This window comes from Lepus europaeus, chromosome 10 (genome assembly GCF_033115175.1).
Source record: "Lepus europaeus isolate LE1 chromosome 10, mLepTim1.pri, whole genome shotgun sequence".
NCBI classification, from domain to species: Eukaryota; Metazoa; Chordata; class Mammalia; order Lagomorpha; family Leporidae; genus Lepus; species Lepus europaeus.
This window is the reverse complement of record NC_084836.1, coordinates 68,978,186-68,990,261: the sequence shown is the minus strand read 5'-3', so window position 1 is coordinate 68,990,261 and position 12,076 is coordinate 68,978,186. Positions and strand designations below refer to the sequence as shown.

Here is a 12,076-nt window from a genome sequence, read left to right as displayed (position 1 = left end):
ACACAAATGCCAAATCATAATGGATGCATTGAGAGCAATGCTAGAGGGAAACTTGGGCTTTAAAAGCCTGCATTAAAAACAGAAGGAAAGGAGCCAGAATTATGGAGTAGTAGGTAAAGCCACCTTATGCATCACTGACATTCCGCAAGGACCCCAGTGTGTGTTCCAGCTGCTCCACTTTCAATCCAGTTCCTGGCTAGTGGCCTGGTAAAAGCAGCAAAAGATGGCCCAAGAGTTTGAGCTCCTGCTACCCATGTGGGAGACCTGGATGAAGTTCCTGGCTTCATCTTTGGCCCGGACCAGCGCTGTGCATTGCGGCCATGTGGGAAGTGAACCAGCGGACAGATGATCTCTTCGCGTCTCTCCCCCGCTGTAACTACTTCAAATGAATAAATAATTTTTAAAAGGGGGAGGGGGGAGCCCTCAGGATCATAATCTAACTTCATACATTAAGGAGATAGAAAAAGAAGCACAAACTAGACCCGAAGTCAAAAGAAGGAAGAAAATGGGGCCGGCGCTGTGCCGTAGCAGATTAAGTTGCTGCCTGAGACGCCAGCATCCCATATAGGCACCATTTGAGTCCCAAATGACCTGAGTCCTTGGGCCCCTGTTCCCATGTGGGAGACCCAGATGAAGCCCTAGCTCCTGGCTCCTGTCTTTGGCCTCTCCCAGCTCCAGCCATTGCAACCATTTGGGGAGTGAAGTAGCAGATGGAAGATCTCTCTCTCCCTCTCTCTTAACTCTGCCTTTCAAATAAACAAAATAATCCTTAAAGGGGGGGGGGGGGAGTAGTAAATAATAGAAATAAATGAAATACAGATTGTTTTAAAAAGCAAGGAAATGGGACCAATGCTGTGGCATAGTGGGTTAAGCCTCAACCTGCTATGCCTGCACCTGTTTAAGTCCTGGCAGCTCCACTTCCAATCCAGCTCCTGCTAATGGCCTGGGAAAGCAGTGGAGGATGGCCCAAGTGCTTGGGCACCTGCACCCATGTGAGAGACTTGGAAGAAGCTCCTGGCTCTTGGCTTCAGATAGACCCAGCTCTGGTCATTGCAGTCAATTGGGGAGTGAACTAGCAGAAGGAAGATTTCTCTCTGTCTCTCTCTCCTTCTCTCTGTAACTCTGCCTTCAATAAATAAATAAACCTTAAAAAAAAATAAAGTGAATCCTCTCTATATATAAATTTTAAAATGTAATTTAAAAAAGGTAAAGAGAATTAACAAAACCAAAATTCAGTTGTTTAAAAAGATCAACAAAATTGACAAATTCTTAGCGAGACTGATTTGGAAAAAGACACAAATCAATAAAACCAGAAATGAAATGGGGGCTATTACTATTGATCTTACAAAAAAAGATAATAAGAGAATACTGTGAACTGTACACCAGCATGTTAGGTAATTTGTGGAACAAATTTCTAGAAACATACAAAGAACCAAAACTGACTCAAGAAGAAATAAAGTCTCAACAACTTCTAACAAGAGACCAAATCAATAATAAAATATCTCCCAACCAGGAAAATTCAGGACCAGATGGGCACATGTGTGGAGTCTACCAGTCAAAAAATTAACACTAAACCAACTCAAAGTCCTTCAAAATTTAGCAAAGAACATTGCCTAATATTAATGAGGTCCACATTACCCTGACATCAAAGCTAATAAGATTATCACAAAGAAACTACAAACTAATATCCCTAATTAATAAAAAGATTATACACTAAGACCAAATGACATTTGTTTCATGAACGCAAGGGCGATGCAACACAAAGAGATCAGTCAAATGTATAAATCACATATTATCTGCATAGACACAGAAAAGATATTTGACAAAATTCAATATTTTTTCCACAATAAAAACATCCAGCAAAACCTCTAAGACCTTATGCAAAGTGAATGAGTCAATCACAAAAGGACAAATATCGTATGATTCCACATAAATGAAGTTCCTAGAGTAGTCAAATTCAGAGACAGAATGTAGAGTGGTGGATACCAGGGTGTGGGTGGAGAGAATATGGGAGGTTAGTGTTTAATGAGAACAACACTTCAGATTGGGATGATGAAAAAGTTCTAGAGATAGATCATGTGATGGCTGCACAACAATGTTAATAATGTCACTGAACTATATACATAATAAATATGGCTACCATGGTAAATTTTTATGTTCTGTACCACAATAAACATACACACAAATATTCAATGAACCAGGTATAGAACAAAACTCCCTTAATATTAAAGGGACACTTATTAAAAACTCATAGTTCAATAGTGAAAGGCAAAAAGCCTTCCCCTTGGCCGGCACCCTGGCTTAACAGGCTAATCCTCCGCCTTGCGGCGCTGGCACACCGGGTTCTAGTCCCGGTTGGGGTGCCAGATTCTATCCCGGTTGCCCCTCCCTCAGGCCAGCTCTCTGCTATGGCCCAGGAAGGCAGTGGAGGATGGCCCAAGTCCTTGGGCCCTGCACCCGCACGGGAGACTAGGATAAGCACCTGGCTCCTGGCTTCAGATCAGCACGATGTGCTGGCCGCAGTGGCCATTGGAGGGTGAACCAACGGCAAAAAGGAAGACTCTTCCCTCTGTCTCTCTCTCTCTCACGATCCACTCTGCCTGTCAAAAAAAAAAAAAAAAAAAAAAAGCCTTCCCCTTAAGATCATGAATGAGGGCTGGTGCTATAGCGTAGTGGCCTAAGCTTCTGCCTGCACCACCGGAATCCCATATGGGTACCGGTGCTAGTCCCAGCTGCTCCTCTTCTGAGCCAGCTCTCTGCTATGGCCTGAGAAGGCAGTGGAGGATGGCCCAAATGCTTGGGCCCCTGCACTTATGTGGGAGACCTGGAGAAAGCTCCTGGCTCCTGGCTTTGGATCATCTCAACTCTGGCCATTGCATATAGACATTTGGGGAGTAGTGAACCAGCGGATGGAGGACCTCTCTCTGTATCTCTCCCTTTCTCTGTCTGTAACTCAGCCTCTCAAATAAACAAAATCTTAAAAAAAAAAAAAAAATCTGGGCTGGCTCTGTGGCGTAGCAGGTAAGGCCACCGCCTACAGTGCTGGCATCCATATGGGCACTGGTTCAAGACCCAGTTGCTCCACTTCCAATCCAGCTCTCTGCTATGGCCTGGGAAAGCAGTAGAAGTATGCTCCTCTGCTGTGGCCCAGGAAGGCAGTGGAGGATGGCCCAAGTGCTTGGGCCCTGCACCCACATGGGAGACCCAGAAGAAGCTCCTGGCTCTTGGCTCTTGGCTTCGGATCGGCACAGCTCTGGCTGTTGTGGCCATCTGGGGAGTGAACCAGCAGATGGAAGACCCCTCTCTCTCTCTCTCTCTCTCTTTCTGACTCTCCTCTCTCTGTGTAACTGTGACTTTCAAGTAAAATAAATAAATCTTTTTAAAAAAATCATGAATGAAACAAAAATAGTCACTTTCTTTTTTTTTAAGATTTACTTATTTATTTGAAAGCAGAGTGAACACAGAGAGAGAGATCTTCTATCCATTGGTTCACTCCTCAAATGGCAGCAATGACTGTGGCTGGGCCAATCTGAAACCAGGAGCCAGGAGCGTCTTCTGAGTCTCCCACCGTACGGCAGCCCAAGCCTTGGGCCATCTTCTGCTGCCTTCCCAGGCACATTAGCAGGGAGCTGGATAAGAAGTGGAGCACCTGGGACTCGAACCACTGCCCAAATGGGATGCCAGTGCTACGGGCAGAGGCTTCACCTTCTACACCATAGTGCCAGCTCCAAAGGTGCCTACTTTCTTTTTTTTTTTTTTTTTTTTTTTTTTGGACAGGCAGAGTTAGTGAGAGAGAGAGAGAGAGACAGAGAGAAAGGTCTTCCTTTTTCCATTGGTTCACCTCCCAAATGGCCACTATGGCCAGCACACTGCGCTGATCCGAAGCCAGAAGCCAGGTGCTTCTCCCTGGTCTCCCATGCGGGTGCAGGGCCCAAGCACTTGGGCCATCCTCCACTGCCTTCCCGGGCCACAGCAGAGGAGTAACCGGGACAGAACCAGCGCCCCAACCGGGGCTAGAACCCAGGGTGCCGGCGCCGCAGGTGTAGGATTAGCCTAGTGAGCCACGGTGCCAGCCAAAGATGCTTACTTTCAATACTGCTATTCAACACAGTATTAAAAGTCCTTACCGGCCGGCGCCGCGGCTCACTAGGCTAATCCTCCGCCTTGCGGCGCCGGCACACCGGGTTCTAGTCCCGGTCGGGGCACCAATCCTGTCCCGGTTGCCCCTCTTCCAGGCCAGCTCTCTGCTGTGGCCAGGGAGTGCAGTGGAGGATGGCCCAAGTTCTTGGGTCCTGCACCCCATGGGAGACCAGGAGAAGCACCTGGCTCCTGCCAACGGAACAGCGCGGTGCGCCGGCCGCAGCGCGCTACCGCGGCGGCCATTGGAGGGTGAACCAACGGCAAAAGGAAGACCTTTCTCTCTGTCTCTCTCTCACTGTCCACTCTGCCTGTCAAAAAAAAAAAAAAAAAAAAAAAAAAAAAGTCCTTACCAGAACAATTAGGCAAGAAAAAAGGCGGCATACAGATTGAAAAGGATGAAAACTATATTTGCATATGACATGAATCTTCATATAAAAATCCTACAGAATCCACATATACAAAAAACCCAAAACAAATAATAACAGCTAGAGCTAATAAAAGAGCCACAGGGTATCAGACCAACACACAAAAATTATGTTTCCATATACCAACAATGAATATAGTCCAAAAGGGAAATTAAGAAAACAATTCAATTTATAATAGCATCCAAAATAAAGTACAAGGATTAATGTGAAAACTATGAAACATCACTGAAAAACTAAAGATGACCTGAGTAAATAGATAGGTATCCTATGTTCATAAATTGATAAATAGGCCGGCGCCGCAGCTCACTAGGCTAATCCTCCAACTGCGGCACCAGCACACCAGGTTCTAGTCCCAGTCGGGGCACCAGATTCTGTCCTGGTTGCTCCTCTTCCAGTCCAGCTCTCTGCTGTGGCCTGAGAGGGCAGTGGAGGATGGCCCAAGTGCTTGGGCCCTGCACCTGCATGGGAGACCAGGTGGAAGCACCTGGCTCCTGGCTTCAGATCGGCGCAGTGCGCCAGCTGTAGTGCCCATTTGAGGGGTGAACCAACGGAAAAAGGAAGACCTTTCTCTCTCTCTCTCTCACTGTCTAACTCTGCCTGTCAAAAAAAATTTTTTTAATTGATAAATAATACTGTTAAAATGGTAATTTCCCCAAAGCTATTTGTGAATTCAACACAATCCCTATTAAAATAACAATGGCCTTCTTTAGAAATACAAAAGTCTATCCTCAAATTCACAAGGAACAACAAAAGTTCCAAATAGTCAAAATACTGAAAAAGGAAAACACAGTAGGAGGACTTACACTTTTTAAATTCAAAATCTATTACAGGGGCTGGCGCTGTGGCATAGTAGGTAAATCTACCGGTACTGCAGTACTGGCATCCATATGGGTGCCAGTTCACATGCCAGCTGCTCCACTTCCCATCCAGCTCTCTGCTATGGCTTGGGAAAGCAGATGGCCTAATTCTTTGAGCCCCTGCACCCACGTGGGAGACCCAGAAGAAATTCCTGGCTCCTGGCTTCAGATCAGTGCAGTTCCAGCCATTCCGGCCAACTGGGGAGTGAACCAGCAGATGGAAGACCTTTCTCTCTTCCTTTCTTTCTCTCACTATGTAACTCTGACCTGACTTTCCTTTCAAATAAATAAATCTTTAAAAAAAAAAAAAAAAAAAAAAAAACCCTATTACAAAGCTACAGTAATCACAATGGTGTGGAATGGCATAAGAATAGACTATCAACCAACAGAACAGAACTCAAGTCTGGGAGCAAGCATTTGGCCTAAGTGGTTAGCGGACCATGTAAGATGCCTACATTCCACATCAGAGTGCCTGGGTTCGAGTCCTGGCCCAAACTCTGATTCCGGCTACCTGTTAATGCAGACATTGGGAAGCACCAGTAATGGCTCAAGCAATTGAGTCCCTGTTGTCCATGTGGGAAACCTAGATTGAGTTCCTGGCTCCAAGCTTCAGCTCCAGCCATTATAAGCATTTCTCTCTCCAGTGGATTTCTACCCGCACTCCACCCCCACCTCCCCGTCTGTGTCTCTCAAAAAAAAAAAAAAAAATCCAGAAACAAAACCTTCAAATATATGGCATATTGATTTTTGAAAAGGATGCCAAGAACATTCAAAGGCAAAAGAATAATCTCTTAAACAAATGGTAGCTGGGACAATTGGATGTCCTCACAAGAAACAATGAAGTTGGCTCACTATCATACTCCAAATAAAAAAACTAACTCAAAGTGGATTGATGACTTAAATATAATAGCTAAAACTATAAAACTCTTAGAAACCATAGGAGTAAATTCACAAGACTTCCAATTTGACAATAAATGCTTAGAGTTGAAACCAAAATCATGAGCAACTACAGAAAATACAGATAAAACACACTTCATCAAAATTAAACACTTTGGGGGCCAACAATGTGACTTAACAGGTTCAGCCCATGCCTGCAATGCCTGCTCCACTTCCAATGCAGCTTCCTGCTGGTGGCCTGGGAAAAGCAACAGAGGAAGGCACAGGTGCTTGGGCCCCTGCTACCTATGTAGGAGACTTGGATGAAGCTCCTGGCTCCAGGTTTCGGCCTGGCTCTGCCCTGGCTGTTGCAGCCACTTCAAACCAGCGGAATGAAGATTCTCTCTCTCTCTCTAACTGCAACTTTCAATTAAATAAATAAATATAAAAAACTAGCACTGTGGGCCGGCGCTGTGGCTCACTTGGCTAATCCTCCGCCTGCAGCGCCAGCACCCCGGGTTCTAGTCCCGACTGGGGCACCGGGTACTAGTTCCAGTTGCTCCTCTTCCAGTTAAGCTCTCTTCTGTGGCCTGGGAGGGCAGTGGAGGATGGCCCAAGTGCTTGGGCCCTGCACCCGCATGGGAGACCGGGAGGAAGTACTGCTCCTGGCTTCAGATTGGCTCAGCGCCGGCTGTAGCGGCCATTAGGGAAGCGAACCAACGGAAGGAAGACCTTTCTCTCTGTCTCCCTCTCACTGTCTGTAACTCTCTCTTTGTCTCTCTCTCTCTCTCACTGTCTAACTCTGCCTGGCAAAAAAAAAAAAAAAAAAAAAAGCACTGTGGCACAGCTGGTTAAGCCAATGCCTATGACACTGGCAACCAATCCCACATGAGTGCTGGTTTAAGTCCCCAATGCTCTACTTCCAATCCGGTTCCCTGTTAATGCACCTGAGAAAGCAGCAGAAGATGGCCCAATTGCTTGGGCCCCTGCAACCACATAAGAGACTCAGATGGAATTCTCTGACTCCTGGCTCTGGCCTGGCCCAGTCCTGGCTGTTGTGGCCATTTAGAGAGTGAAAGGAGCGGCTGGCACTGTGGCGTAAAGCCAGCTCCACTTCCAATCCAGCTCTCGGCTACAGCCTGGGAAAGCAGTAGAAGATGGCCCAAGTCCTTGGGCCCCTCACCCATGCAGGAGATCCAGAAGAAGCTCCTGGCTTCTGGCTTCGGATTGGCCCAGCTCCAGCCGTTGTGGCCAATCAGAGAGTGAACCAGCAGATGGAAGACCTCTCTCTTTCTCTCTCTGCCTCTCCTTCTCTCTGTGTGTAACTCACACTTTCAAGAGAGTGAAAGGAATGAACCAGTGGATAAACGATCAGTACTTTTCTCTTCTCTCTCTCTCCCGCCCTCTCTCTGTAACTCTACCTTTCAACTAAATAATTAAATCTTAAAAAAAGATAAATAAAGAATCTATACAAAATGGCCAACAGCCACATGAAATCATTGTATAGAATACTATACAGCAGTAAAAAACAATGAAATCTGGTCATTTGCAACAAAATGGAGGAATCTGGAAAACCTCATGCTGAGTGAAACAAGCCAGTCCCAAAGGGATAAATATCATATGCTCTCCCTGATCGGTGACAACTAACCAAGCACCAAAAAGGAAACCTGTTGAAGTGAAATGGACACTATGAGAAACAGTGACTTGATCAGCCCTTGCCCTGACTGTTGATGAACTTTATCCCTTTTAGTATTTTTTTTTGTTCTATTTAATACTATTGGTTGAACACTATAATTAATACACAATTATTCTTAAGTGTTGAAACTTAACTGAAAAGTGATCCCTGTTAAATATAAGAGTGGGAATAAGTGAGGGAGGAGATGTACAATGTGGGACATGCTCAAGCTGACTTGCCCCAAACGGTAGAGTTATAAACATACCAGGGGATTCCAATTCAATCCCATCAAGGTGGCATGTACCAATGTCATCTCACTAGTCCAAGTGATCAATTTCTGTTCACAATTGATCATACTGATAGGACTAAGAGTCAAAGGGATCACATAAACAAGACTAGTGTCTGCTAATACTAACTGATAGAATAGAAAAGGGAGAACGATCCAACATGGGAAGCAGGATACACAGCAGACTCATAGAATGGCAGGTGTCCTAAACAGCACTCTGGCCTCAGAATCAGCCCTTAAGGCATTGGGACCTGGCTGAAAAGCTCCCATGAGAGTATTTCAGGCATGGAAAGCCAAGACACTTTGGCAAAAAACAAACGAACAAAAATGACCTAAATGAAAGATCTCTGCGAGTGAGATCCCAGTGGAAAGAACGGGTCATCAAAGAAGGAGGTACCTTTCTCTGAAGGGAGGAGAGAACTTCCACTTTGACTATGACCTTGTCTAAATATGATCAGAGTCAGCGAACGCAAAAGGCCTCTGTAGCCTTGGCAACTCATGACAAGAGCCTAGGGTGATTACTGATGCCATAAACAAGAGTGTCAATTTGTTAAGTCAACAACAGGAATCACTGTGCACTTACTCCTCATGTAGGATCTCTGTCCTTAATGTGCTATACATTGTGATTTAATGCTATAACTAGTACTCAAACAGTATTTTACACTTTGTGTTTCTGTGTGGGTGCAAACTGTTGAAATCTTTACTTAATATATATTAAATTGATCTTCTGTGTATAAAGAAAATTGAAAAAAGAATCTTGATGTGAATGGTAGGGGAGAGGGAGCGGGAGAGGGGAGGGTTGCGGGTAGGAGGGAAATTATGGGGGGGAAAAAGCCATTGTAATCCATAAGCTGTACTTTGGAAATTTATATTCATTAAATAAATGTTAAAAAAAATTAAGAAAGAATGCATACAAAATGGCCAACAGCCACATGAAATCACGTTCAACATTACTGGTCATTAAGGAAATGCAAATCTGAACTATAATGACATACTATTTCCCACTCACTAGAATGGCTTTCATAATTCTTTAATGGAAACTAACAAGTGTCAGTGAGAAAAGCGGAGAAATAGGAACCCTTGTTCCTAATTCATCTATTACATAAAACAGTTCAGTTCTTCTTCACAAAGTTCAAAAACAGTGGAGCATTTAGCCCAGTGGCCAGTGAGGACACCCATCCATGACCCTTCTCACACTGCCTGGGCTGGGCACCTGCCACCAGCTTCCCAAGTCCTGCTTCCTGCTCATGCAGACCACGGGAGAAGTGGTGACTCTGATGACTGAGTTCCTGCAGCTCCACTCGTGAGAAACCTGGACTCAGCTCCCAGCTCCCAACCTCACTGGCAGCACTTGGGGAGTGAACGAGCAGATAGGAGTGTCTCTCTCTCTCCCCCCTCTAATAAATCAGTAAAATTGTTTCAAAAAAGTCAGACTCCGAGTCCATATACCACAATCACCTCAGAGATGGACCCCTGTAAACATTTTTCATAAGCACTTTAGATCATTCTCAGGAATACAAAGTTGAGAACCAATATCAAACCAACACAAGTTAACGCAAAAGATTAAATGTGTGTAAGAATCAAAAGAAAGGTGGCAAGTACTTAACACATGAAAAAAAAAAGGTTAAAAAAAAAGCAAAGAAAAAAGTATTTAAAATTTTGGCCCACGGCACTCCTGAAGAAACATTAACTGATGTTTGAAAACTGCTGTGGATTTGATACTGGAAAAAAATTCAAACTCTGTAAATACGTAAGCCATTCGAGTAGCTGTGAAGAACACCCATGAATGAACATCTGTTGATGATGTTACAGAGTAATGACGAGTGTTACGGAGTAATACTGCATTAGTGATAGTTAATTTTGTTATTTCCACCCTAAACACCGGTAATCAAACTTTTGTTGTGGTAACCTACACGAGTGGCAGCATGAATTATTAAACATTATGTCATAAACGAAGTGCAAGCTCAGGGTCAAGGCATTTACTTTCATGTTAACACCCACTCTATGGTCAGGCCTACAGAAATAAAGGCAGGGAAAACTACAGTTAAACGTAGATTTAGAGCCCTGCATGGCAGAACCCAGATTTTCCTGGAAATCAGTAAAATCTTTATACAAGATAGCCTTTTTTATTCCAACCACAAACATTCCTGAAGATACCGAATATCAAAGTCCTAACTCACAATTTTATTTCAATGAGGAAAGTCCACTTTGAATTAGCAGGGATTAGGAAAAAAAGGGGGGGGGGGGGACTTTGCATGATTCTTGAAGGATTTTGCTATCCGAATGAAAAATGTGTTCACTTTCCCCATAAAGCGCATCTTACCCCCTAAAAACTCATAAACCCAATAAAAGTGTTAAGTTCAACATCTCTTCCCTCACTGAGATTAAATGATGCATCCGAAACCCAACAAGTCAACCTAACCTTACGGTCGCAGACGTTTCAGTATTTCTACACGGATTCTCCCACATATCTGTAAGTGAAACAAGCCAACGGGAGGAATGAAGTAGTCAACAAGCAAGTGATAAAGTCAAGCTGGCTTCAGAGGAGATCTTTAACCTATGATCACGCTCGCACTGGCTCCTTACACGAAGGTCTGGAAGCGTCTGAAACTATTCTCGGCCACTCTGTCATCTCGCAGCTTCTGTCTCGGTGAAAAGAAGCGGCCACGGGAACTGCTCCCCCAAGACCCCTCACTGCGTTCCAACAAGCATCGTGGACCCCCATCATGATGAACCCCTAACAAGCTCGCAGGCTGCAGCTTCCCATACATCCAGCCTCGCCCACCCGCACCCACGATCGGCCCCCGGGTCTCCCACGCTACACCACAGCCCTGGGTGCTATCCAAGGGCCACTCTTCTCTGACCGCCGACGACACTCGCCACCCAAAGCCTCCCCCGCCAAAGGCAGATAGCTTTTCAAACTCCACACGCCCCACTCCCCTTCCTCGCCTTGGCGACTCAGAAGGAAAACCTCACTCACCTCATGCTATAGGCTCCAGCGCCCAGCTCCTGGCCGATCCCGGACAGGCTAGCATCGAAGTCCTGCACCAGCCCGGATTCGATCACCTCATCGGCCAGAGGCAGCTTCAGAGCCCAGGCCATGCTGGCTCCCTCCGCGCCTCAGGAGACACCGTTTCTGGTACAAAGGCGCGGAGCGTGTGGTTCTTCTCAAGGCGCCAAGACAGCGAGGAAACTCCAAACTGAGAGCTCCCAGCGCACAGCCCGCCCCGCACTGCCCGCCCAACTAGTCGCCTCGGCTCCTAGCTCTCGGCTGCCAAGAATCCCCCCTGCCCAGCTCTCCGGAGCCTGAGCCCCCGCCCCGCACCCCCGGCTCACCACCCCACACTTCCCAGGGCCAACACCGAACTCCCGCGCTCCCTCCCTGTGGGCTCTCCCCGAGCTCGCAGCGGCCGCTCGCCGCTTTCCTCTCAGGCCAGCAGCAGCCACCCGCAGCAAGCCCGGCGCTCCCACGCCGTTTTCCACCTTTTCCCCCGCCCCCTTCTGCTGGAAAGCCCCCCTCCCTCCGGGGACCCGCTCTCTTTCCCCTCCAGGCCTCGCTTCCGGTCAGCACCAAGATCACTTCCGGTCACCCCTTCTCAACCTCACGGCTCTTAGAACCAAGTCGAGCTTTCCGCCGAGCCGACTCCCCGCCCTCCGCAGCCCCCCACGGCCTTGAAACATGGAAGGAGAAAGTCCGGCCCTGGATTGAAAGCCAGACTCGCCAAGGCCCTCCAAGGCCCGCCGCTCCAGCGCCAACCAATCATGGCGCCCTTTTCCCATCGCCGGCCCGGCGAACGTGACGTCACACACACACTCA

General features: G+C 46.5%; 1 protein-coding gene across 2 annotated transcripts in view; it reads right to left on the bottom strand.

Annotated features, from left to right (window-relative positions):
• The window catches only part of TFCP2 (transcription factor CP2), a 66,353-nt gene extending 54,813 nt beyond the window's left edge, over positions 1–11,540 (bottom strand). For both annotated transcript variants that reach the window (XM_062203655.1, XM_062203656.1), the window contains exon 1: positions 11,240–11,540. In XM_062203655.1, coding sequence (XP_062059639.1) covers positions 11,240–11,361 — 122 coding nt within the window. In that variant the 5' untranslated portion in view covers positions 11,362–11,540. The remainder of the gene's footprint in view (positions 1–11,239) is intronic.
• Between the last annotated feature and the right edge of the window lie 536 nt (positions 11,541–12,076).